Source organism: Orbicella faveolata, unplaced genomic scaffold, assembly GCF_042242905.1.
Source record: "Orbicella faveolata isolate gen_17 unplaced genomic scaffold, um_ofav_v1 contig_46, whole genome shotgun sequence".
Classification (NCBI taxonomy): domain Eukaryota; kingdom Metazoa; phylum Cnidaria; class Anthozoa; order Scleractinia; family Merulinidae; genus Orbicella; species Orbicella faveolata.
Window position 1 is genome coordinate 18907500 of NW_028301576.1, and position 25982 is coordinate 18933481.

Below are 25982 nucleotides of genomic sequence, written 5' to 3' on the forward strand. Positions count from 1 at the left end.
AACAGGTATTTTTGGCTGATTTTGTTCTTATATATCAGGTGTTTTCTGCAAAATCAGCCTGAAAATGTTCTTAAGTGTTCTTAAATACTGCATAGACTACCAACAGATGAAATCAATCTGCAAGCACAACATTTTAATTAATTAATGGATAACACATAATTTATATTGATCTACTTAGTACCGTACTTAGTACTGTACCCTAGTAGGTTATTCTAATCTAACTGGCAGCCAATTTTGTGTTATATAAGAACAATTTTCATCTTTCAGGCTGAATGTGTTCTTATGCATATGGTACTTTTTTGACCAAATTTCAGCCTGAGTGTTCTTAATCCACTTGTTCTTTTATACGGGATTTTACTGTACTTGTATTGGGAAAAGCTATAGCGGTGTCAAGGATGAATCTGTGACATTATTTAATTAAAAAAACGTCCCTCCAAGTTGAATAAAACCTAGAAATTCATTTCTAATAGAATTTGAGTACTTGGGTGAAATGCGGTTGAGTTATATAAAACATGAAACTCGTAAAACGTTTTCGCAGCAAATTTCATGTTTTGTCATTTCCCGCAAAGCTGCCTGCCACCACTACTTGCAATTTTCTTCAATGTGCAGACGATATTTACTATTTTCCTGCAAAGTGCTTTTATTCTACCACAGTTTTGTTAGTCCAGCTTAAATAAGCAACAATAAAAACAGCAGTGGGAAAGATTCTAGAACAACATTGACTTTTCGCGCACGCTTTCGCATTTCCGCGCGCAAATCTCTCGCTTCGTCACTAATTTATTTATTATGACGTACTTCACGTAACTCAGTCTCGAAAAACTCTTCATGGATAGTCTAACACAGTGAAAGAGAGATAAAGAAGAAAATTTAAGTCGTGAAGGACAGAGATTTTAACACCGCTCGTTTCAATATGGACGCCATGGCTTATATGTTTTCTGTGGCTCGCGCGAACAGCTCCAACGTGCTGGAATTTAATCCAGAGTGTATCATGCAGGAAGATTTAATGAGCTTGAGCAGCAAGTTTCCGTTGATTCCTGGATCGCAGCGCTCAATAACATTCTGTACAACTTGTCTCTCGCAAAAGGTGAGATATTTATGAGGAAAGATTCAAATGTCATCCGAATTTTTAGCGTCTTTCGTATTTATTTCGGAAAGCGCAGTGATGAAGCACGTCGCTCAGGGTTGGTGGCCTTTTGCTGTAGTTTTCCAGACAGCACTTCGAAAAGGAAATTGAAGACTAGGCGCGAAAGTACGTTTAATTACTTTGAGTCACAAAAGGCCCAAGATGCTGAGAGAGGAAGTTTTCCTGGTACAAAATTTTTGAAAAAAAAAATGGACATTGTTTTCGTGGTCCGAGTTCCATTTCGATTCATGATTGGCTTACTGATTTGATAGACGGCAATCAAGCCACTCCAATTTGAATTGCCCTGCTTCACGAAAACAACACGGAAGACGCCGAAAGTATATTGTGACTAATGTGAATTTTTGTTCAAGTTCATGTAGCTTGTTGATGGAATTATCATGCTTAAAACAACTCGAAGCTTCCAGCTTTACAGACCAACATAGGTGTGTCGGGATGCGGGATGCGGGATGAGGGTAAAATTGAAGGCGGGATACGGGATGACAGGCATTTTTATGGCGAGATGCAAGATAAACTATACTTCGGCTGGAGCGGGATTTGCTCATTTTGAGAGGCGGGGTACTTTTAAAATTGACGGCGGCATGCGGACTTTGTATTATTTCTTTTCTCTCTTCGAAATGTCATGCAGCGGTTTTCAGTTGAGTGTCGTAAAACCAAAACCAAAGTAATCACTCAAGCCAATCACAAAGGACACAGAAAGTCCAGTGAACCAATCATAGCAGTAAAAAATATGTGAATACAATACGACGAGAAGCGCGGGAAAACGTGTGCGAGCGTGTTGTGATTGGTTTTGGTTTTACTTCTGATTGGATGAAAAGCGGCGAGAGTTTTTTAAGCCAATCGTGTAGCGTAGTAATGCAAAACCAATAACTTGGACACTCAAGTAAAAACCCTTCCAATATGTTAACAGACCTCTACCTTTACATTTCATGCAGTTACGAGAGATGCCAACCGATGCAGATTTCGATCTGACAGATCCTTACAGTCCCCCGCCACGCTACAACGTGTTACACGATCCACATTTAAAGGAATACTTTCAGAATCAAGCCATGCGACGAAGACTTGTCGAGAAAGGTACTTTACCGGTTGTTTCAAGATTTTGGTCTCGTTTTCGTAGGAGGCGCGGTGGCGTAATGGTTAGCAGGGTGGACTCCGGACCGAGCGGTCCTGGTTCAAGCCCTGACCAGGGCCATTACTCTCCCAGTGCCTTTCTCCACGCAAAAGTGATAATGAGTATAGCGGCGAAGTATTGAGGCGCATTCTGACAGGATGCTCGGGGTAAGTCTGCGATGGACTAGCATCCTATCCACGGGGGAGGAGCAATACTCCTAGTCACTTCATGCTACAGAGACCGGAATTTTAACGCAGAGAGCTGTGAACCAGTAGGTGCAAAACCTAAAGTGTGGTGTAACTTTAAAATTCAAAAACATGTAGCGCGCATGTTCCAAATCCATCGTCTACAATCCTATTCCAATTTTCCACAGTATCAATGATTCAGGAGCAAAAATGAGTCCGCATTTCTACATCTACATGTACATCTACATTATGGGGGTCTTGCAAAGGGAGGCATGCTCCCATCACTGCAAGACGTTAAATAAAAAAAAAAAAAAAAAGCAGGGTGGGGGGTGGGGGGTAAAAAACCTTTAAAATATATAATAAAATATGTACATAATTTAAAAAGATTACTAAGAAAAGTTAATTAAGATTAAAAAATTAGAACCTAATTGAAATGTCATCATTCTAATCTAAGAGCATTCTTGAATAATTGACTTTTTTTAACATCTAAAACATCGTTAGGTAAGGCGTTCCATTCTCTAATAGTTCTACAATAAAATGAGTTCCTATAGCTTTCTGTGTTCGGAGTTAGTTCGATGAACTTGTCTTTGTGAAAAGATCGAAGTTGACAATTACGACTTTTGATATAGCATCGGATTTCTAATGCTGATTCACCATGAATAGCTTTATGTTTTGAAAGGAGGGCCATTCCAAATCGTTAAGTAAATTGGAAACAGTTCCAGGTGTTCGCTGCTAACAGTTCTTCACAAATCTAGCAGCTCGCCGTTGGACATCTTCTATTTGCTTTATATGCTTGTCAATCCAGGAATCCCACACCGGGCTTGCATATTCCAGATGAGGTCTCACTAGTGCTTTATAAGCTAATTCTTTAATTGATTCAGGGCAGTTGACAAGATTTCTTCGCAGAAAGCCAAGAGTTTGGTTTGCTTTGGTAACCTTACTGTCAATATTTACTCCAGACGTTTATCAAGAGAAGTTTATTTATTGATATGTTTGGGTTGTTCAAGGCCTTTTGGACCGCCCAAGCTATTTTTCAACATTCACCCTAAACTTTTACCCGAGGATAGTATCGAAAGATGTTTATGTGTAGTTAAAGGGTAGTTGCAAAATCTCTGGTATCTTCAGTGTTAGTTATACATCAAGATTACATTGTATTTGCAGTTTTAATTTGTTTCTACTTTTCTGCTTTAAAGGTTTTATTACGAATAGTGGCTATGTCAAATGTACGCTTCTTGAATTCAACATGTTCCGCCAGTGGCTCAGAAAACTGAAACTGGATCGAGTACATCAGCAACGCCGAAGAGAGCGGCAGATGGAAATACAACTCTGGAAAGAAAGACAAGCCCGTGAACAGCTTCTCCGAGACGAAGAACTTTACAGCAGCGTGCGTGAGCGAGAGCAGAAAGCCAGAGACTTAAAAGAACGTGGCGCTAAACGCCGAGAGTTAGATCGGCGAAAATATCTCAAACTGCAAGAGATAGATCGAAAAAGGCGAGAAAAATTCGAAGAAGAAAAGAGACGAGAAAGAGATCTAAACGAGAGCTTAAGAGAGAAGAACCTTGCTACAAAGCAAGAGGAAAAAGTCAAAGAAGAAGAAAAAGTTCGTAGGAAATTTTAGATACAAAAAGCTTTAGTATTTAAGTAAACAGGCAATTAGAAACAGTTAAATGAGCTCAGTCACGGTATTTTGAGTTATTTTGGCCACGTACAGAATTACCTTTAAATGAAAGGAAACCTGAAATAATAGTTTACTAAGATAAAAAGAAACCACCAAATAGATAATATTAAACTATAAGGGAACAAGGATGCTTGAGGATGGGGAAGATTAACTAGGATTACAAACCGTGGACTGAAAAATTTGAAGCTAAACTTTCAAGATGTGCAAACCGTGACGTAGCTGACATAGTTCTAAAGTGTTTCCTGATAGGTTGTTTTTTCGCACGTAAGTAACAGCTAATCAGAAACTATAAACCCCTTCAGAGCATTTGCAACCTCGTTCCCAGGGCTTTTCTCCTAGAGACTGGGAAAAGTTCTGGTAACGAGGCTGGAGCAAGAGACGATGAAGAGTAAGAGAATGGTAATCTATCTCAAGTTATTTTTAGTATGGTACCCAGTTCTCCCTCGGATGTTGCCACGAGCGTTGCGTGGATGTTTTCGTGGAGGATGGAAATGAGCAAGCGAGCAAAATTAACTTCACAGGATTTTCTATTTCTGGATCCTTCTGGAATTTTCGAGCCAGGGTTTGACCTAAAAATAAATTGCGAGGGATTACCTTGGAAATAAGACCTTTTTGGGGATCGACTCTCCCACTCTTCAAACTCTCTGGCTGTTAAGCTATACGATTATCAATATGGAATTCTTCTCTTTGTGAGGGGAAGAGGGGAGGGGAGAAATAGCGATGAAAGCGCAAAGGGAGATGATCCAGTGACGGATTCAGACCTTGAGCTATAGGAGGGGGGGGGGGGTAGCTAGACCTTGAGCTAAGTGGGGAGGGGGGCGTTCTTTCTTACTTACCCAGCTGGCTTTTCTTCCTTCGGCGATTCTTTTTACCCAAAAGATCCCCTAGATCCGCCACTGCGATCACTACAAAACTAATTGATAAAGCCAAGGTTGACTTTTTTTTCGGATTATTCAATAGTATTGGATTTTGCCTTCACAGTTTCATTTGTCAATTTTCAAACAGAGACAGGACACAATTTCATTCAATGACGGAAACAACCCAACAACGTCCATGCATTTAATACGTGCCAAGCAAAGGTCCACACGGATCACTTGAGGATGAAAGAAAAATTCCTTTCGTGTATAAATGGTGACAGATACACTATTTGAAGTCATCGTAATGTTTGGTATCGTATTACCTTTTTTGTTTTCTAGGTGAAGAAAATCAAAATCCGTCTTCTTGTGAAACGAAATTCTACCGACAAAGAGAGAGAAAATTTGTTGAAAAAGAGGAGACAAACTTTGATCGAGGAGAAGGAACAAAAGGTAAAAGTTATTTGGTATTCAAGTCATCTGACACAACCTATGAACCCAGCTGCCTGGTCCTCAGGCCCCGTTACGTTTTGTCGGTGACTGGATGCGCGGTGCTTGATGGTTAGGTCACGAAGCGCGAAGTGCATACGACGTTATAGCGAGTGCAACAGTCCCATAACTCCACGCGCACCGCACCTAAACCGAGCATGGACGCGTGAGGACGAGGCAGGTAACCCACTTATTCTGCCAAGTCGGTTTGTTTAAAAGCCGGTTACTTTAATTTTGCTTTGAATTACCGTGTATAAAACCCTTGTAATAAATGATAATGCTTTACATGATCTTCAAATCTAGCTTGTGTTACAGCCACCCTCCTCAAAATAAAAAATTCGGAGAGAGCGTCTGTTTGTCGCCGTTGATAATCGTGTCCTTTGCATAAATTACCTACGCATTAAAACTACTTCAATGTTGTTAATCTGGCTCTGGCTGTTAATCTGAGTAGTCCAGCACCTGTTTCAGACCTGTTTTTTCATTGGTTCTGATAAGCTGTAGCTTCTATTGTTTCGAGAGATCGGGACATCGTTTGGATCATTTATGTATTGTTTCGTGAGCCAATAACAAACGGTGTCTGGACAGCTACAGGCCTTGCAAGAAAGTATATTGATAGAGATTACCTTGAGATTGACGCCTATATGGGACATTTACTCTCGTACTCTTTCTCATCCGTTGCTCTACGTGAAGCTAAACTAAAATCGGTATTGGGAGGACTGATTTTGGATGTTGTGCACACATAGCAAATATTTCTACATATATTTTATACTATGAGGGTGCTTGTTGGAACAGGGGCACTCATCACAAAACACAGCATCAATGATAAGGAGTGAGGGCTGTTTGATAGGAGCATGTATTGTGGTACATGGCTTGGTTTATGTCTACTGTAAGATGTACTAAGTAACATCCCAATTTTTCAGTTGAAAGAGAACTGGAAGCGTCGTTGCTCGCTGTCACTGGCTCGGCAGGAAGAGAAACGAAAACAAGAGGAAGAAGAAAAGCAGGAACATGAACGAAATGTGGCGAGAAGAACATCGATTGTGGCGCAACAACGGCGTAAAAGCCAAGGTATCAAATATTTATGTCAAGTAATACTGCTTTTATAGACATATAATGGAAATTAAGAGAGTTCGAGAAAATCGTCAGAGCGTCTCCAGCGAGAAACCGCCTAAGAGAACTTGAGCTGCGTCACGAGTGCTCTGCAAAATCCTAGTTTCCTTTTATCTGAGTTCACTTTCTGTTATGACCCATGGCGTGGCGGCTTTGCGCCGGCACCATGATCCAACTAACTTGGGTACCTTGAGATTGGTACCAGATATTTTTTCCCGTTCAACGAGATTCTTCGGCCGGAAACCGACCAAACGAGCGGCGAACTCGCACAGGTGTTATCGGGAGATCAACGAGGCTGCAGTTAGTAGGACATCTGCCCCGGGTTGTTTGAAAGCGCCTAACGCTAACCGAGGATTAAAATTTAACCGAAGTATCAATTTTTCCTGTATAACAATGTTTTCACTTCTTATATTTTGTGTGGATTTCTCAGGCTTAAAACTAAAGGACGAAGATGTATAAACAGAAAACCTCACCGAAAAGTTACAAAACTGAAAACAAAATTCTCACTAATCCTACATGGGTTAGCTTAATAGATCCTTGAACAATCCGGCCCTGTATAGTTAAATCCGGTTATGTAGCCTTACCCACCACCATATCTCTACCCAAAGCTTAGTGGTTATAGCATTCAACCAGTTGCTGTATATAAAGAATTCTGATATCTACGGGAAGCATGGGGCTGTATTCTTCTATAATCAGCTGATGCAACTGTGGAACGAACTTTTGGATACAATACTTGAACTGGTCGAGCGAATCAAAGTTTCTTTTTTGTCTGCCTTTCAGTGCAACATGACATGTGTTTGAAAAGGCGACGTAGCACGCTGGAAAAACAGCATCAACAAGCTGAGAATTTCCTGGAGAAAATGAGAGAGAAGAAGCTGCGAGACTTGGACAGGTGGAAACAGAAACACGCACGCATGCGTGAGAGACCCCTGCAGCAGGTTGGTGCGGTTTGGCAGGTTAAAGACAAACTTTCATTTTAATTTTTCCATTTCGCTGTAAGGCTTTCTTCCTTAACACGTTTGCAATCTGATATTAAACTAATCATTTTAGAAGGAAATTTGTCTGTTGGTATTTACAACAATTGATACATAGTTACGAAGGCCTTTTTCATTTAAAACTGTTGTTTCTTTTAGTTAATCAGCAGTAAGCAAATGTTTCGTTTTAGAGCAAGATTAGGTCATCAACGTAAAAGTGATCGCTAGTATGCGCTTCCAATCAAAGGATCTGTCTGCTGAATCATCGCTACGCTAAGTGCAAATTTGCGTGACTTCTCGCTTTTGTAATTTGTATTCTCGATGTCGCAGTGGTTATATGTTAGAGTTACGTCCGAGGACACAGTAATATAGATTTCTTGTAGAATGAAAGTTCTTTGTCCGAACGAATCAAAACGACAAAGTTGAAAACTTCATAAGCGATAATTTAAGTGTTGAAAAAAATAAAGGGGTATGCTGGATAAAAACGAAGGCTACGTTAACCTACACTGGGCTGATGCTATCCTGCTTATGCAACCGCCTCTTGTCACTTCAAGTCTCTTGAGCTTCGCCCCCCTCAGCGACTTTCCGTCATTTCTGGTGACAGAAACTCCCAAAATCAATTAAGCTGGAAGCGCTTATTTTATTCATGTGTTCTCCAGGGACGTAGAAGCTTGCAACAAAGAAAAGAAAGCGACGCGGACCGCACAAATAGACGCAGGTCTCGTTTGTCAAGCGTTTGGGATTTACAGTCTTCCTTGCGGAGTGAATTTGGAATCGAAGATAACGTAGTTTACAGGTAATACACTAAGCAGTATTATTGAGCTACGCAATACAATTAACACCCAGGTATTGCAAACATTTCGATATTTTGCCTAGAGATTTCGCCAGATCCTTTCCCTCTCTAACTTCCCCAGTCCCATCCGTTGTAGGTTGCCAGCTAAGCTAAATAGGCGTCAAGAAAGGTTGCTTTGATCTCAACTATTCCAACTAGCTAGTAACTGGAACGTCGGATCTTGTTTGTGCTGTGTGGAGCCGTCATGATCCGAATCTGATCAACCTCTGGCTTGGCAACCTGACTTCTGGTAATTGACTTCGCTTCTATTTTGAGTAATCGTGACCTGACTTCTTGTAAGACGGGTCGGCATGTATTGGACGTCAAGGGCCATTCAGACCCTTCCAAACAATTATGTCCCCCATCAGTATCAATAAATAACGAAGAGGGGAAGGGAAACCCTCAAAATGACGCATTAACATACATCGCTTACGTGCGCTTTTTCCAATAAACGCGTCTCACTGGTGTGACTATCTTGTTTGTTTGTTGTTTTTTTTCAGCGGTGTTGTTTTCGCAGGGAGGATGCCCAGAGATGATACTGCGCAAACTGTTCAGCTTGAATCGGTGAGCTGTTTTTGAAGCACTGATTCCAGAAGAGTAGACATATTGCCACTGAGATGATTAAGTTACAACATGAATGTCGTTACCAAAGTTTAGATTGCGGGCAATATGATTTTTCAACAAGCGCTCCAAGTTAGATGGTTTTGCTAACTAAGCGATCTTTTGTAACTAGGTTGCAGAGGAAGAAACGGAAGAATTAGACAGGTTTGAGAAACTGTGGTCAAGGTTGGAGACCGAGTTTGCCTTGCGAGAGAGAGTCCATTACGTCGTTTTCGACATAATATCAGACGCTGAAAAAGTTTTGGATCACCAAGAGAGGCAGGAAACCTACAGGAAAATTCCCGATTACGTCCAGGGAATTGTAAACGCAGCTCAGGCCATCTTGGCCAATGAACAGACAAGCGATGGCGACGTAAAAGCAAAGGTGCGGAAATACATACTTGAGGTGATTGATGGTGCATCTCTCGCTTTTGATGACTCTGGACTGTTGCTGTATTCAGACGCGGGAATAAGGCGTAAGGCTCGAGAGTTCGTGACTAACGCCATTGACAAGGCTAGAGAGTATGTTACCATTCGCAAGACTGCCAAAGAAGTTGTAGCGGCTGCTACTAACAGCGCTGCTCAAAAAGCCACTCAGGAAGCTTCTAAAGATCTTTCGGAATGTGCAGAAAACGTCCTAGCGGCTGCTATTATATCAGCAACGCGGCACAACAAAGACAATCGTGAAATGATTGCCGCGAAATCTCTCGCAGTTGATGCTGTGAATGCAGCGAAAGCATCGTTAGAACGGTTATACGGCGTAAAGTTTGAACTCGTCGCCGGTAAGCAAATGGAGTCTTATGCAATCCGATCGGCAAGCCTGGATAAGTGTGCGAAAGAAGTTGCAGCTACGGCTATTATTTCTGCTACAAGATCATTGGAAAGAGTCATCGGTAGGCATGGGTACGATGTGATAGCAGCGCGAATACTAGCGGCTGACGCAGTTGCAGCCGCAAAAGCTTCCCTCGAGAGGTTGTATGGCGTAAACGTTGAGAAGGTAGACGAAGATCAGGATCATCCCGAGGCAGTTTGTAAATGCCTGGTGAAGTCAGTAAAAGAACTCGCCAAAGCTGTTATCAGTCCTTCTGCGCGATTACCACAGGAATCCACTAGAAAGGATGATTTTGAAAGTTTGACAGCGCAGTGGCTTGCAAATGATGCCATACGAGCGGCACCGGAGTCTTTGGAGAACTTGTATGTAACAAAAGTTGAAAAGGATCGCAACGACGAAGCTGTGAGGGAAATTGCGGCCGCTGCAGTTATGTCAGCTGCACGTTCTTTGGAAAAAGACTCTGATCGTAATCTGGCAATAGCAGCACAGGGATTGGCTAGCAACGCATTGGATTCCGCAAAGGCATCTGTCGGTTGGATTTACAGGACAAAAGTTGCACCAGAAACCGAAATTGAAGGAAAGGCCGACCAAATTTTCCGAGGACTGGATGAAGTTGCAAAAGACATTGCAGAAGCTGCTGTAAATTCGGCAACACAATCCCTGGAGCATATCGTGGAGAAAAACGAATGGGATGTGACAGCAACAACCCGCAAGCTAGCGAACGATGTAATTAACTCTGCAAAGGCATCATTGGAGAGGTTGTACGGAATCATGAGTGAACCAGAAGAGGGACCAACATTGACATCACCAGAAACATCGGAGAGCTCCTTGGAAGATCCATTATCTTCTTCAAACGAATCGTTGGAAAGTGTTAATGGACACGAACACGACTTGTGGATAGCTGCACAAAGTCTTGCTAAGGATGCTCTGAAATCAGCATCAACATCATTGGAACGCCTGTACAGTATGGCAAATCAGATGGAAGATAACATCAAGCACACTGCCTTGGACATTTCTAAAACCCTGATGGACTCTTCTGGAAACCTTCGGCAAAAACTTGAGAAGGAAGGACTTGTAGTTGCAGCTCGGGATCTTGCATGCAATGCAATTGCGTCGGCCGCCAAAGCCTTTCCAAAACTGCATGAGGACGAGATGTCGTTACAGGACATTGCTGGTACTGATGCAAGCCTGCTGAATGCTGCAGAGAAAGTGTCTACAGTGTCTGTTCGAGCTTCTTTAGGGGAGCTCTTTGATCGTGGTTTCATTGACGGTCTGGAGTTGGACGAGGCCACAAACTATTTGGCGACCCATGCAATGATATCTGCTGAAAACCTGATTGACACATTACAAGGAGACACCGGGACGCTGGATCTAGATTTGGAGATTTACAAGGCCGCAACTGAGCTGTCATCGAGTGTGGGTGTATCGGCCGACGGGGTAGTGGCTGGTTCGGCCGATGAACACCATCAGACTCGATCAACGGACCGTGACCTTAATCCCGGCACCTTGTATTGGAAGGTTACTACTTATATTGAAGACCTCATCAACGGTGCATTGAGACATCTTGGGGCAGAGGGGTACTACGTCGAGGTCATTGACGGTCGAGACCAATATGAAGTCCTTACGCATGATCAGGCTCGCTCAGCCGATCTGGAATACAGCACAAATGTTAACGATAGTCGCCAGCGAGAAATCCTAGTATTAAGAGCTTCAAGAATCGTCAGCAATGTAGTGGAAAACGCCATGGACATTGTAAAGACACGGATGGCTAGTGAGGCGTGTTTTGTTGATCAATCCATTGCTGGTGGCAGTCCACGTAATGCCCGATTCACTCGCCGAAGAAGCCGTTCCGTGCACTTCAGCAACAAGACAATTTTCCGTCCTCGCCGGGACAGCTATGTTCCACGTGAAACAGACTTCTTGAGTACAGCGAATAGGCCTCCAACTCCACGTTTTCGAAAGGGTCGTGCTGACTCTGTTGCCACACAAGAAAACCAAGAACTCGAGAAAGAATTGGAGATTCCATCGGCAACCGACTTAATCATTGCTAATACCTCTGAAAGTGGTCTTGTTCGACGTCGTTCATCCGACCCTGGGCCAGAATGTCACTCCGAAGATGTCACATCTTGCCAACCAGAGCGCTCGGCATCCGATTCAAACATCGACATCAACGAACAAGGGACCTCTTTAAACAAAAAAGTGTCTGTGTATGATATCATTAAGAGACGAGAAGAGATAGCCAGCTGCGAGATCTCCCCTTGCGATTCGTATGTTGTCCTTCCACAGTTAAACCCATCAGAGCGTTTCCTCATCGCAGCCCGAGTCGAGTCGTATGAGGTTTTGTGGAAACAGAAGAGGGCAACTCCGTCGGTGACAAGTCTTCCATCCTTGTCCCCTAAAGGCTCATTCGTCGCCAGCGAAAGTGTTGAAGAAGATTACCCCCGTAAAGAATCAAAGAATCTCCTAGTGCAGTCATCATCTCGTTTGCCAGAAATAAGTAGCTCTGCTTCCAAAATCTATGGCAGCTCGTTAAGTGTAAGCTCACTAAAAGGCACATCAATACATCCAAAACGGACCTCATCACCGCAGCTCAAGAAATCGCCTAAGGCGCCTCCTAAGACTTCAAAGGAGTCCGGCAAACTGTCTGCGAAGCCATCCACAGAAAAAACCTTGCAGCCCCCCCGTCCCTCAGTGGGTAAAGTAAGAACGACTTCTAATACCTCACTGGGTAAAAAGGAAGGCCGTTCCCGACATACTTCTTTGGATAACGTTACGGCGGTTGCTCCGAAAGCTTCAACGTCTTTACATCGTGCTTCAAACACAAAGGTGATTCTCTCTCCAGGTGGCTCACTGACGAAAGCAAATTTGTCTACGCGTAAGTCTACAGATAGAGCAACACTGCCCAAGGCCACACCATCTTCAAACCAATCGTCACATCAAAGTTCTAAACTGGTCGCAGGTGTTTCTACAGAGAAAAAGGTACCCTCGTCGCGCGCGTCTTTAGAAAAAGGGAAAGCGTCTCCGAGAGTGTCGTTGGAGAAGGTGGCGCTGACTCCATGTGAATCGACAGAGAAGGCAGCTCTATCTCCTCCAATTTCAAGCCCTATAATTACATCTTCACCCCGTACCTCGAGCGAAAGGGCAGTTGTCTCCTCAAAGAAATCGAAGGAGGTCTTACTGTCTCCACGTGTATCTGCTGTGAACGCGACATTGCCTCCCCGTGGTTCCAAAAGAATTATCACGCAGTCTCCACGCGCATCTACCGAGAACGCGGTGTTGTCTCCACGTGTTTCCAAAGGAAAGATCAACCAGTCCCCACGCGGGTCTGTCAAGAGCACAGCTTCGGCTTCAAGTATTTCTAAAAGAAACATCACGCAGTCTCCAAGTGCGACTACTGGGAACACCACATTTTCTCCAAGTGGTTCGAAGCAAAAAATCACTCCGTCTCCACGTGCATCTACCGAGAACATTGCTTTGTCTCCACGCGTTTCCAAAGAAATATCATCGCGGTCTCCACGCACGTCCAACGAGAACGCAGCATTATCCCATCGTGCTTCTGAAGAGAAAGTCGTGCAGTCTCCACGTGCGTCCACCGAGCACACCGTAATGTCTCCGCGTGTTTCCAAGGGAAAAGTTACTCAATCTCCCCGTAATTCTGCGGAAAACGTAGCATTATCCTCACGAGCTTCCGTGGGAAAAGCTGCACAATCTTTAGGTGTAGTCGGAGGAACAGAACTTTCTTCCCATGCGTCCAAAGAAAATTCTCTGGCGTCTTCTCCAGTTTCTTCAGAAAAGACAGCAGCATCTTCTACATCAACAGAATTTGTTCAATCAATAGTGAGTGTTCTGAATGACGACGGTGTGACACCTCCCAGTGCATTAGACGAACAAACCGCGACTGCACAGCATACATCACAGGACAAAGTCATTCCGTCCGTTACCAAACCTGATGACGTAGTTTCCACTTTGCCCAAAACACCCAACATTGTGCTCGGAACGCCTCCAAATCAATCTGCAAACTATCTAGGTTCTCAGGATGCGATGAAAACGGAACCAACTGAGATATCTAAAACGCTTTTGAAAGGACCATCGCATTCTGGTGCAATGCTGTTACAAGATTCAACTTCTTCAGCTCAAAAGCTTGAGAAGGTAGTTGAAAGTGATGGGAGCAAACTATCTGTGAAGGATACAGCACTAATACCAGATGTTTCCCAGCAACAAGAGAGTGACCGCCCTGATGGGAACAAAGATGAAACGGGTGGAGAATCTATGGAAGCGAAACACATGGAGGTTGACAATAGCCTAAAGGGAGCTGATTATAGCCTAGAGCGTCTTATCCAGGACAAAAGATTGACTCCTGAAGGAGCCGAAGCTGATACACGCCCGGCATCTACCGCTGACATTGCAGCCTCAAGAAAGTACATTGATTCAACAGGGCCACAAAGAACCTTCCCTGCTCAACTAGACACTAATAAGAGCGTGAAATCTTCGCTGGTGGAAGCGCCTCCTTCCATGGCAGAGTTGCCAAGATCTTCTCGTGAAAAGGTAGCATTGAAGGGAAGTGATGTCGACGAAGAAATCTTCCCTTCCAGGAAAAACCCTGAAGGTGAAGACCAAAGCGAGTTGGAGGGTGTTACGTCTGATGATGGGATCCTTTGCGGGAAGAAAGGGGGAGAAAACAGGGGCACCTCAACGGATGGCAAGCGGTTTCAGGGTCCTAGTACAATCAAGAAAGAAGCAAACGATTTTGAAGGCTACCCCACTTATAGAAAAGTGAGCGTTTCACGATCCATCCACGATACAGTTGATGATATCGTACAAAGAATGTTAGATTCAGCTGACGAGCCTAATTTAGAGCCAGAGAATTCCCGTCCTTCGGGTTCGGACCCGCTTCAAGGGATGAGGCGGGACAGCGAGATGAACTTTGAGGCGCCGAGGAGGTTTGGAAGAGAGAGAAAGGTTTCTAGGACAGTGATAGAAACTGTGGACTTCATGGTTCAAACTGTTTCATCTTCTGATGAAGGGAGGCCACGCCAGAGTTCTGGAAGACAGTTCAACACAGGTTAGTAGCTCTTAATTGAATCTTAAAACGTAATCCACGATGCAAAACCAGTCGAAGACGCATGTACCAGTGACCGGGTGGAATCCGGTTGAACATTTTCTTAGCTCGACGTTCTAGAAAACCTGACCTCTCCTAATAACTTCATTGCCACCTTTTGAGTGTTTGTCCCATAGCGATTCGTTCCTGTAAAGTTTTCTTTCTCGGCGCACTTTTGCTTTGATGAAATACTACTTGATGACTGACAACCATCAAATAAGTCAGTTGTCGTGCATTTGAAAACTTTCAGTGATCTTTGACAGTGTTAATCAACAAGGGGCTGGGGGAGGGAATACAGCCGAGCTCTGTTTATAACGACACCATCTAAGAGAAATTGTCCGTGCTAAGTTTGTGTCTGGAAGTTTGAACCATTTGGAGATCCAAGGTACGAAATTAAACACACAGAAGTGAACTACAAATACTTTCCGCTCGATTAATAGCTCCATCTCTAAAGGGCCTAAAGATGCTAACCGGAATTGTATTTTAATCATCGATTTTGTTTTTTTCACTTTCACAGGCATTCCAAGGACGGCGTCCTCCATAGAAAGACTCCCTAGGGGTACCACCACCTCAGCCCAAGACATCTCCTGTGTCTACGGAATCAACCCATCACCTCCTGTGGGACCCCCGCCGAAGCTTTCTTCTCCCAAAAGGTCCCGTTTAAGGGCCACACCTTCCCAAGACGCTGTTGGGCTGCGAGCTACGCAGTCAGATTCAAGCATACTCAGTTCATCCAGTGATAAAGCCGCTGACCTCAGACCTAAGTTGTCTGCAGCATGGCTTGAAGACGTCACCGCTGCAGGTGGAGACGCGTCTGTTAGGTCCCAATCTCCAAAGAGACCTTCCTCGAGCCCAACTTCCTCGCAACTTAGACGCTCCTCGGTGAGGCTTTCGGTGAAGAATTCCTTGGATGGAGTTTGCCTTGAAACAGACGGTTCCCTGGGGAAAATGAATTAAATTTCTAAACAAGAATGTTTTAATTAAAATAACAATTACTATTTTGCGGGAGATCTTCTGGATTGAATGAATTGATACACTATCCATGTAAAAGAAACTTGATCGTCAAGTTACATTGGTTCATTTTTTGTTTTCAAAAATATTTTTTCTGACTTTTACTTCGTTCAATAATTAATGATTTCTTTTTTATTTTACTGTGCAGAATTTTTTCGCCCATTTGTCTTGATTTTCATTAGTTTGTTCAAAATATCATTTTCTTCGTAGTCTTAAACGGACATGCCCTAGCAATAAACAATCTGTAACAACTATTTGGAGTTAAATAAAATTTTTGTTCTTTGATCACTTTTCTTTTGCTTTTGTATTTGTACTTACAAAGATCTATCTGGCAGATTTTAATTTTATTTTACGTGAATGTTTAATTCTTGAAATTTTGAGGTGGTATCATAAAGGTAGAATTTGAGGAAAACGCCATTGACGTCATGGCAGTCATATTGGTGTCCCCAAACAATGAAACAGCGGCCATGTTGGTCTCCCAAACCAATCCTGCGGGAGTTAAAATCTTTTCTTATGTAAAGACTTTATTTTGTGCCGATAAATTTGCATGGCTGTTGGCCACGTGAGTGAAACGCTCTATCGAGGCCAGAGGGGAGTCACGGGAAGAAATAAAGGATCTGAATACCGGTAAAACCAGAGTGAACTCTTGGTGAACCCTACTCTACCCTACCCTAGAGAGGACATTATTCTTTAGGGGGCTTCGGGGAGAGGGAGAGGAAGCCGTCTCTCGCTCTGAGTGACCTTGGGCAGTTTTGAAATCGTTCAACCAAGGATGCGATTCAGTCTCGACATTCGTGTGTGGAAAAAAGAAGACAACATTTTCACTTGAAACAAAACGGTCAAAGCTTTCCCTCAGCACTCTGTCCTGGTTGTCTGTATCCCCCGTCAATGGTAAAGAACCACGCGCGAAAATGTTTAGAGATTAACTGAAATTTTAGCCTGCCGTTCCGGTTCACCTTGAACAACGGGCGAAAATGAGGCTACTGAAAATACGATATTTAACAGCATGGCAAAATATTTATCAGCATGCACGGCAGAAGTCAACATTCCTTTACGTTAACTTTAGGCCCGCCGTCGTAAGCGATATCGCATCGGTGACAGAAGACGGAACTTATAACCCAGACAATATTCAAACATTTCTCGACAACGAAGCCTCTCATTGGTTAGCATCTGAAGTGTCATTTTCACCAGCCGATGACGGTGAAAATTAAACGGCTTTGTTACGTCGAAGGTTTGCATATAATTTTCGGTTGATTTGCATATTCGGACTAGTTTTCGACGGCGACACTCGTTTTCATTACTTTCTACGACTGTTTCCTGCGAGGGTTGGGGACATTCGCATAAAATTTTGCTGTTGTGGAAATCACGATCTCGTGGGAAATTTTCGCGCCAAAGTGGCATCCACTTCGACTCGTGGTCATTGCGTGATTTGTGTGACAAGCACGGAGTATCGAAGCCAATGTGAAGGAAATCACGCCATTGTAATACAAACAAGCTTCCAGATCCCACTAGGTGAGTTATCATGGCGTTTTTCTTGTCTTTGTAGAATGTTGGTGTCGCTAAGCTATTGATTAACGGCTTTTACAACCTGTATTGTAGAAATACGAATTCATACACGTGAACAGAATATCAGAAGATTTCGTATTTCGTTCGCCTAGTCGTTTTGGTAGCTGTGTTTTGACGGTGAAAATTTCTGTTTTTTGATAAACAACTTGGGTTCTGTTTCTTCTGATCGAAGGACTTCAGAACGCAAACATTTCAAGTAACTCATAGCTAAACAAGTAAATCCCTTACTTTGAATTGGTGTTTGCTTTGATATTACGAAAAATATTCCTTGCATGTTTCGTATGCAAAACAATCGGTTTCATTCTGACAAGATAAACCAAGCTAATGATTTGAATGAGTTTCCTCAAAAGTTTCACGAGGCATTTCACTCTTGAATTCTACGAAATCTTTTCCCACTGTTTTCAAAAGCCGATCACACATGTCTGTTCGAGGCACGTTAATGATGTCGGAAAAAAATTTTCAGATCGAAGATCTAAATTTCCTGCCTGCTTGGTTGGGATTCGGACATTCGCGTCATATTTTTGTTTACTGATATTGGCTCTAGTTGGTTTGAAGGTTTTCTTTCAGACTATGCTTTCCTTAGATTTGTTGGAAATATTTCTCTTTGTATTGGTATTATATATGCAAATGTTCGTCTCTCTTGAGTTTCAGAGATACCGCAAAACCAATATAAGGGCAACAAACGATGTCAATCGTGAATTCTCGTAATAGATTTGTTCGTCAAGCTGTCCGGTCTAAATAAACCCAGGGGGTGATTTTTAAGCCACGTTCCGTTGCCATTGCTCAAAGGCTATCAGACAGCAATTATTTACTCTTATAGCTACAATACTTCAAACGTCCCCCCCCCCGCCCCAGGTAATCAAGTACTAATTGCGACAGAACTCGCAAATTGCGAAGAATTTAAAACGACTTGGGTTAGATAAATCATTTTCCGGCCGAGAAAACGCAAACAGAAAGAAATCATAAAGCGAAACCGTTTGCGTTACTGCCTCACCCAAACAAAACATTTGACCCTTCAACATTCCTGCCCCAATTAGGCTGGTGTCGAGATTAAACGTGGTGATATGACCATAACGCGAATTCTTTTGTTGCAAAACGAAAAGCTATATTACTTTAAATTAATTTGTTAGATCTCTCAATTGTTTGATTGGTTCATCGTTAATTTTTTGTTAACATATGAGTTTAGTGCGTTCTTAGTTTTCATTGGAAAAGTAAAGTCGTGATTTCCTGTGGGACAAATTTTGCTCACACAAACAGCAATAAATAATCTTACACTAAACAACCATAGGCACAGCAAACGCCACGTTTAAAATCTTTCGTCGTTTATGATTGCATGTTGTATACATGCTATCGAACGAGAAGTTTCTATGAAACTAAAAGCGGAACCATAGAACCGAACAAAGATTATTTTGTGTTCAAATCCCTCCCCATTGTGACCTTTGTTACCAAAACACTTTTGTTGTTCCATCTTTGGGCTCCACCTTGATAGTCCTGATTGCGTATATAACATCGGAGGTACTTTTAAAGCTTTTTAATGTCAGGGAATCTTTTTAAACCGTGAAACAAGGAGAAAGTTTTCCAGAGAAATCGAAACAGCCAAACCGTCAAACAAAAAACCAACGCTAGAAATTTAGTCGGAAAAATATGGGTTTTAGATTGGTTAAATCGTCGTTCGTTTTTCAATGTTACGTCTACGAGAATAATCAGCTTTAGATGAAAGATTCTTACATGTAATGAAACAGAGCTCATCATTCATTTCGCGGAAGAAGAAAAATTCTTTGCTTTTGTTCTGAACGATTCTTTCTTCCTGTACGTGGTCGACGCGGGAAATATCGTCATGGCAACTGATGATTTGACTGACAAGTTTGAAAACCGGTAAACCCGTGGGAGGGTCAGAAGGACAAGTGTTTGTCACCGCGTCAGAAAAATATCTCGTACGGAACGGAATCGTTTGAGTTTTTCGGCACTTTAATCTGACTTTTTGGTTGCCCTTTTGAACATAACATCGTTCAAAGAAGCAACCTAAAAGCGCTGGCTTTGGTTTGCTCGTAAAAGTGCGCCATTTTATCAACGTGAACTAGTTTCGACGATGGCGTTTCGCGGACGCGACTACAACGAAGACTCCGCTGCAAGCCTTCTTCGTTCAGTACGACAACAGGTAAGCTATATTTTCTGCCTTTAAATTGAGTTTAATGTGATTGAAATCATCAACATCCTTTTTAGTTGATTATGATGTTTGGATCTGTGGATGCCGTCGTTATTTCGTGGACTTTGAGGTCGAATTAGTACAGTACTTGGGTTTGGTTAACTCCAAGCCCGTGAACCTCATTTCCCGTTCTCGAACTGAACGCGAGCTTAATTAGCGATAGAGCTTGTAAACATACTCCACTTTTTTTTTGTCTTCTTTGACAGGAAGCCCACTTTGAGCTGCTTTCTCGAGAACTGGAGCAAGAGCGTCGAAACGTTGCACACCAGTTAGAAAAGGTATGGAGCATTTGTTTTGATTTCTTGACGGAGTTCACGCAGGGAATTGATCTGATGGGATATGCCCTCGGTCGTTGAACTATTTCGACTTTGAAGAACGACAAATGCAGTGGCGACAAAATTTTAATGGGATTTAACGTCACTTGTTGTTATATTGCAGTGCAAATATGGCTCGGAGACGGCAAGTGTGAGCTCCATGGGAAGGTAATATATTGCACGTTGCATGTAGCGCTGTTTGTAATTTGAATTTTGTGGAGACCTTTCTCAGCTCATCTTGAAGCTTTACCCTTCGAATCATAGTGGTGCGTAGAAAAATCGGGATCTGTAATATGCAGCCTGGTTAATCATAAGATGCGATGGCAAATTGCTTGAAATTTATGGAAAACACACCATTACGGTATTAGATGGTCGAAAACCGATTTCAATAATTTGCTTTCGCTCAAAGCGGCGGTGGCAAAAGGTGACAATCGTTTTAAAAGAACGTTCAATCGGTGTTTGATTAAATTATTGTTCATAGTAGAGAATGTCATGGAATAGGACAGGATACTTTTGGATCTTGGTTAGATACACTAAACTAAACCAAAACTATCCACGAGAACTTTGCATGTTAAAAGATTGACGTACATTGCCTTCCTCAACCGAACATCGTAAACCTCTATAGATAACTTTCTTATTTAAAAAAAGAGCTGTCCGATTTGAGTTTATCAATCAAAGTTTGTGGTATTTCTCTTTCCTGTAAAGTATTTTTACTCGTATCACTACTATCACATGTGATCTGTTGTAATTTCGTTCCATTCAACTCTCAATACAAGCTTCAGCTCGCGCGTGGGGAATTAGAACTGTAGTGATCTATTTCAACTTTAGTGTGAAAAACTTAAGCTTAATCTTGGCTCATTAAGCTAAGCTCTTGATATGTAAGAAATTTTATTTTGGAAAAGTCTCTTTTTTTAATTTATACCTGCTCAATTCGATGTTTCTACAGAAAAGCACGATGTTTTCATTGCTTTCCAAACGATGTGTTTATGGGGCTGGTTACAATTTTCCTTGTTGTTGTTGTTCTAGTAAAATTGTTCCAAGTGCCAAGTCCCTGATGAACTAACGGAAATAGAACAGCATTTTCCCGTGGAACTATTGTTTTAGCTGCAATCTATTTGTAACCCGGCCAAATTTATCTCTTTTCCTGTCTCTGGTCTAAAACGGTAATGTATCTTTTTGCGGTCTTACACATGGAATGTTCTGAAGTGTGAAATATTTTAACTGAGGTGTCAAATTGTTGACAGTTTTAATAGATTAAACTTTCCCAGATGGTTTCTAGCCTAAGTTCTTAACTCACTGGAGTGATCCACTGATTTTATTCAGGGCTAGGATAAAAAAAAATTGATGAAATTTGTCCAAAATTATTTTCTTCTTGATTAAAGTCATTGATAGGAACAAATTTAATTATCACTGCACCAGCTTAATTAACCTCTATTTCATATTGAAAGGTTAAGAGACAATGATCAGAGTTATTAATCCTTCTTTGTAAATTTTAGATATAAAGACTGCACATTGAAAAGTTATTTCAGGCTGCAAATTCAGTTAAGGGACAAAAAGAAAAATAATATATTCAGCAGTTAATTTTGATTGGCATCAGAATTTTCTGCTCTTTATTAAAAGTGGTAGAAATATAGGCAAGCAATAATATTTTGAACTAAATATTTCCCAAATCTGTGATGATCCATCAAAAATTTCTTTTTGATTTAAATAGTGTGTGCATTGCTATACTTATTATTTAAAAGTTTGATCACAAACCCTTCATTCTGATTGGTTATCTAGTTGTTTTTGCATGAGGCTATTTAAACATGGTCGAACCTTATCATTGTATTAATTTTGCTTTTGTTTTATAAAAGATGTATAAAATGGCATCTTCATGTTGACATAACCTAATGCATGCACTCCAGAACATTTTGGAAGAATTTGAAGCTGCTTAATGTATGCACCCTTACCTAAGGCCTTGGTTTACCTAAACTTTGAAAATTTCTCCCAAACCCTCTTTCACATTTTTATTAGACACACCATTTTCTCTGAAAATATAAATCCTATCCAGTGACAATCCCACATACGTTTGTATCACATATACATTTACTGTAATGGCAGTTTGTATGTACATTGTAGAATGATGTAGAACCTTGTCAATCTCTTGTATCATAAGGTTATGTTGCTACACAATTGAATAGATGTCGATGCTTTTATAATGAAAGTGGCTACAGTCTCCAAAACAACATGAAGTTGCGCATCTGGTTTTGTCATTTATTTCACTGAAGGCAGAAAAAAATAGAGTTTGCTTTTGCAATATGACTGAGTTGAGGCACAAGCACTTTGAAAATTTTTTTTACAATCCAGAACTCTGTATTATAATACGTGTATTTCTGGCTCATATTATTCTGCGGCAGTGTGAAGAAATTTATTGGCTTTGAAATAGAGTATGAGCAGGACTTTCAGATTTCAATCTAGTTAGTATACATTTACCATCACCCAGTTGTTTGAAGCTCAATTGAAAACAGGAAGCCAGTCCAGCATTAATGCATAAATATTCATAATTTCAACTTCTGTGACTGAATTTAGCAGCTTAATTAGGCTTAATTTGAAATTAAACAGAGTTTTTGCTACAGCAGTCTTTACTGTGACTGTCAAGTCAAAGAAAAATGTGTGTCCCTTGTGATCCTTACCACGTAAGAAGCCATGTTCATCTGTTTTAATTAACACTCTTGAGAGGCAAATGAGGTATTTTGTTTCACAGGGTGAAGAAAGCCGCAGAGATAAGTGAAGGGATTTACTCTATAATCAATGTGGTGTGTGATCAGTTACACAGAGGATCCAGTAACCTTACGTTTATTCTTTGGCATAGCAGTGTTTTATTTCACAGACCCAGTATCTTTTCATGATTCTTTTTATAAGAAAAAATCAGTTCCAAATCAAATTGTAGGGTTGGGGTGCCTTCAGGATTGTCTCCGGAACAAATTGTTTGATAAAATCTAATTGTTCTGAAGGAAAATGATAGAAAACCTATCAAACAGCTCTAATTAGTGTAAGTTTTGAGCCAATGACCTTGGTCTCTGATTTAAAAACATCTGTTCTGTTTAGGATACAAATTATGACACTGTTGTACAATCATCTTGCATGTGATACAGGGGAACTGGCTTGGGTCAAGCGTTAACTAAGAAATTCACATATATCTTGACAGTAAATATCACTTGGAACTTGCATGTTCTGGGGCTAAAATTACGTTGCACTTTTCTTCAGTTATAAGCTTTAAAAAGTATATTGATCAGTCTCTGAGTGAATTTTAAAGCTTACCAATTTGGTGGTCACCTAAATACAAATGAAAATACATCTATATTTTGCTCTTTGTAAACTATAGCTCAAACATCAGACTGATAGGACTGGAGGCCTTTTGTACTGTAGAGTTCTACATCCTGGGCATTTATCACAGAATTGAATATTTAGAGAAGTTTCAGTTTTTGTTTTACTTGGGGAGCAACTTCCTTTGTGAGAAAAAAAAAGTCCATTTTTATGGTTTAAGACCAGACCTAAAGTGTTATATCAGTGACTGATAAAAGCAAACTGCTTGAAGGGGTTCAAAAAATTCAAGAGAAATTCTCTTATTATATTAAATTCAATGAATATATACACATGTATGCTTTCATTAACAAATAAAGAAGCCTAAGTCATGTATTACAGTGATAAAACACGACGGGCATTTGAGAACATAAGGGAAATGTAGAAAACATGAGTTGCAGGTGAGTGTTTTCTCCATTTCTCGAGAGTTCTCAAATGTCCGGAGTGTTTTATTACAGTGTAATACACGGCTTAGGCTTCTTCATTTGCTTTATGATTGAGAAGTAAATGTAATTATGTGGCGAAAAACAATAAAACATGGGTTTTTGACCAATCAGAGTGTGCGCAGGGTCCTGTCTATAAGAATTATTATAATTACCAATAAACAATATTTATTTTAAGGAAGTTTAGATGATTATAATTTTGATGTTACTTGTAGCATTTTAATATTGCTCTTATTTGTGTTCAGTCACCAATGTCTTCAAAATGACTTGCATTACTCTATGCCAGTTGACAACATCAGTAACAGACTGATTGTATGTTTTTTGCATTGACAGCTCTACAGACGATTCCTTTGTGTGGCGTGGAAATGAAGGTCCAGGAAGTATTGGCGATGAGCAGGATCTCTCAGACAACGAGAGCCAGCTTAGTGGATCAGCTCTAGTTGATTCATGCTTGTGAGTTGGAGTCTGTAGCAAAATTTAATGCATTTGTCAAAATGTGAATATTGACTTCGCGGTATATAAGAATTAAATAATCAAGAATACTGGACAGGTGTATTTTAATGCAGAACCCCTGAAGCTTAATTTTTCCACATGTCTATTCTTGGCAATCTCCTTTTGTAAAATGGACCCTGTTGCATTTTTGTGGCCTTGATTGACGTGTTTTGAAAGCGGGACACCTAATGGCACATTACACAACATTACAGAACACCACTGACAATCCTTAGCCAAATTGAAATTGTTTGGCAATGATTGCATGCAGATGTTGTTGCTTGCATAAAGTGTTTTGTGTTGAGTTGCCATCAGATAATAGCAGATCAGGAAAGAAAACAAAAGATAAAGTAACAGGTAAAAAAGGCAAGCATTCAATACATGTAAACAAGAGTCTTGATGAAAGAAAAAAAAAATACACATCCTGGCTATTACACGGCCATGTATATTGGGAGAGTTGTGTATGTGCTGTATTTACAAATTGGATAAGTATACCTGGTGATTATTCAGTGATAAACAATTTTGTACCTTCAGGCGGTTTGCCTGGCAGCTGCATGCAAATAACGTACTGTGTGTACAAAGCAATTACTAGAATTTGCTTGTTTGGAATTTGAAATTTCATAACTTTGGAGTTTGAGTCTTTTGTATATTTATGGAAATGGTTGCCATTGTTGACATGTAGTATGGCATGCGTTATTTTGGTGTCCACTTTGTATCTGTTAATTTTGTTCATTTCTCTTAAAAATTGATACGAAACCACATAATATTATGTGACACTAATTTTACAACCTGCTTGGTGTGTTATTTAGGTTACTTAATTCCTTTTTGCCTGGAAAATATTTTTTGGTGTTAATCACAAGTGAGTTGAGGTACAATTTTAGCATCTGATGATGTTCCTTTGCTGCCTGGGAGACTGACGTGGGAGCATTTAACTTTAAACTACAGATATCTGATTGAAATATGGTGGAATGTGTGTACAAGTTTTGTGTTTCTACGATTTTGTACTCCTCATAACAGATGGACAGCTATTTAATATGTTGAGATTCATTGGTGATATGGAAAATCTAAATTAAGTTGAATAAACTCTACCTTTAGTGGTTATAGAATTGGTAGAAAATGTAATATACATGTACCTGTAATAAGATATACAGTTCATGTATAATACAGTAAAATAGATAACGTAATAAGTTAAATATATAAATAATGGTAATAGGACTGAGTGGAGTCTAATTCAGTCTGTAATCGTATGAGTGATAACAAAATTGGACTCCTGCTGCGCAGTCGTCCTATTTTTTTTGTCATGAGTATGATTACAGACTGAATTGGACGACATGAAGTCTTATTACCAATTAATCATAAAAATTACAATTTCTGAGAAAAGAAGAATAGGCAAGTTATGAAAGAAAGGGAAAATTTGCATTAAAAGACTGACAAAGAAGGTGTAAATTGTTTAAATGTGACCAAGGTTGTGATTGGTTGAGTTAAATTACAACTTTGAATGTGATTGGCTGAATTAAACTACATGTACAACTTTGAATGTGATTGGCTTATTGAACTGTCTGATAACAAACTGTCCGATAACAACTTGGCAAGTGAATTAGTCCAAAGAATTGGAGTTTTGTAAACCAATCAAAATCAAGGAAGTTGTAATTTTTATGATTAAATGTAATAAAATACAATGATACTATGCACTAGGTAATTTGTAAA

At 40.7% G+C, this 25982-nt stretch overlaps 2 protein-coding genes and 1 pseudogene across 3 annotated transcripts in view; 2 read left to right on the plus strand and 1 right to left on the minus strand.

Annotated features, from left to right (window-relative positions):
- The first annotated feature begins 1602 nt into the window (after positions 1-1602).
- On the plus strand, positions 1603-16361 carry LOC110041270 (uncharacterized). The gene is made up of 9 exons (XM_089276724.1): positions 1603-2215; positions 3631-4037; positions 5312-5422; positions 6379-6526; positions 7349-7506; positions 8202-8338; positions 8875-8938; positions 9108-14868; positions 15422-16361. Exons 1-9 carry the CDS (start codon positions 2086-2088, stop codon positions 15859-15861), a joined length of 7356 nt encoding a protein of 2451 aa, XP_089132850.1. The 5' UTR covers positions 1603-2085; the 3' UTR covers positions 15862-16361.
- On the minus strand, positions 2584-3477 carry LOC149098760 (uncharacterized; annotated as a pseudogene).
- Positions 16362-17171: 810 nt separating the features above from the next.
- The window catches only part of LOC110041222 (uncharacterized), a 41468-nt gene continuing 32657 nt past the window's right edge, over positions 17172-25982 (plus strand). The window contains exons 1-4 of one of the 2 annotated variants that reach the window (XM_020746501.2): positions 18661-19639; positions 19894-19965; positions 20126-20169; positions 24120-24239. In XM_020746501.2, coding sequence (XP_020602160.2) covers positions 19571-19639; positions 19894-19965; positions 20126-20169; positions 24120-24239 — 305 coding nt within the window. In that variant the 5' untranslated portion in view covers positions 18661-19570. Of the gene's footprint in view, positions 17428-18660; positions 19640-19893; positions 19966-20125; positions 20170-24119; positions 24240-25982 lie in introns of those variants that run through there. The other variant, XM_020746502.2, reaches the window with a different exon arrangement.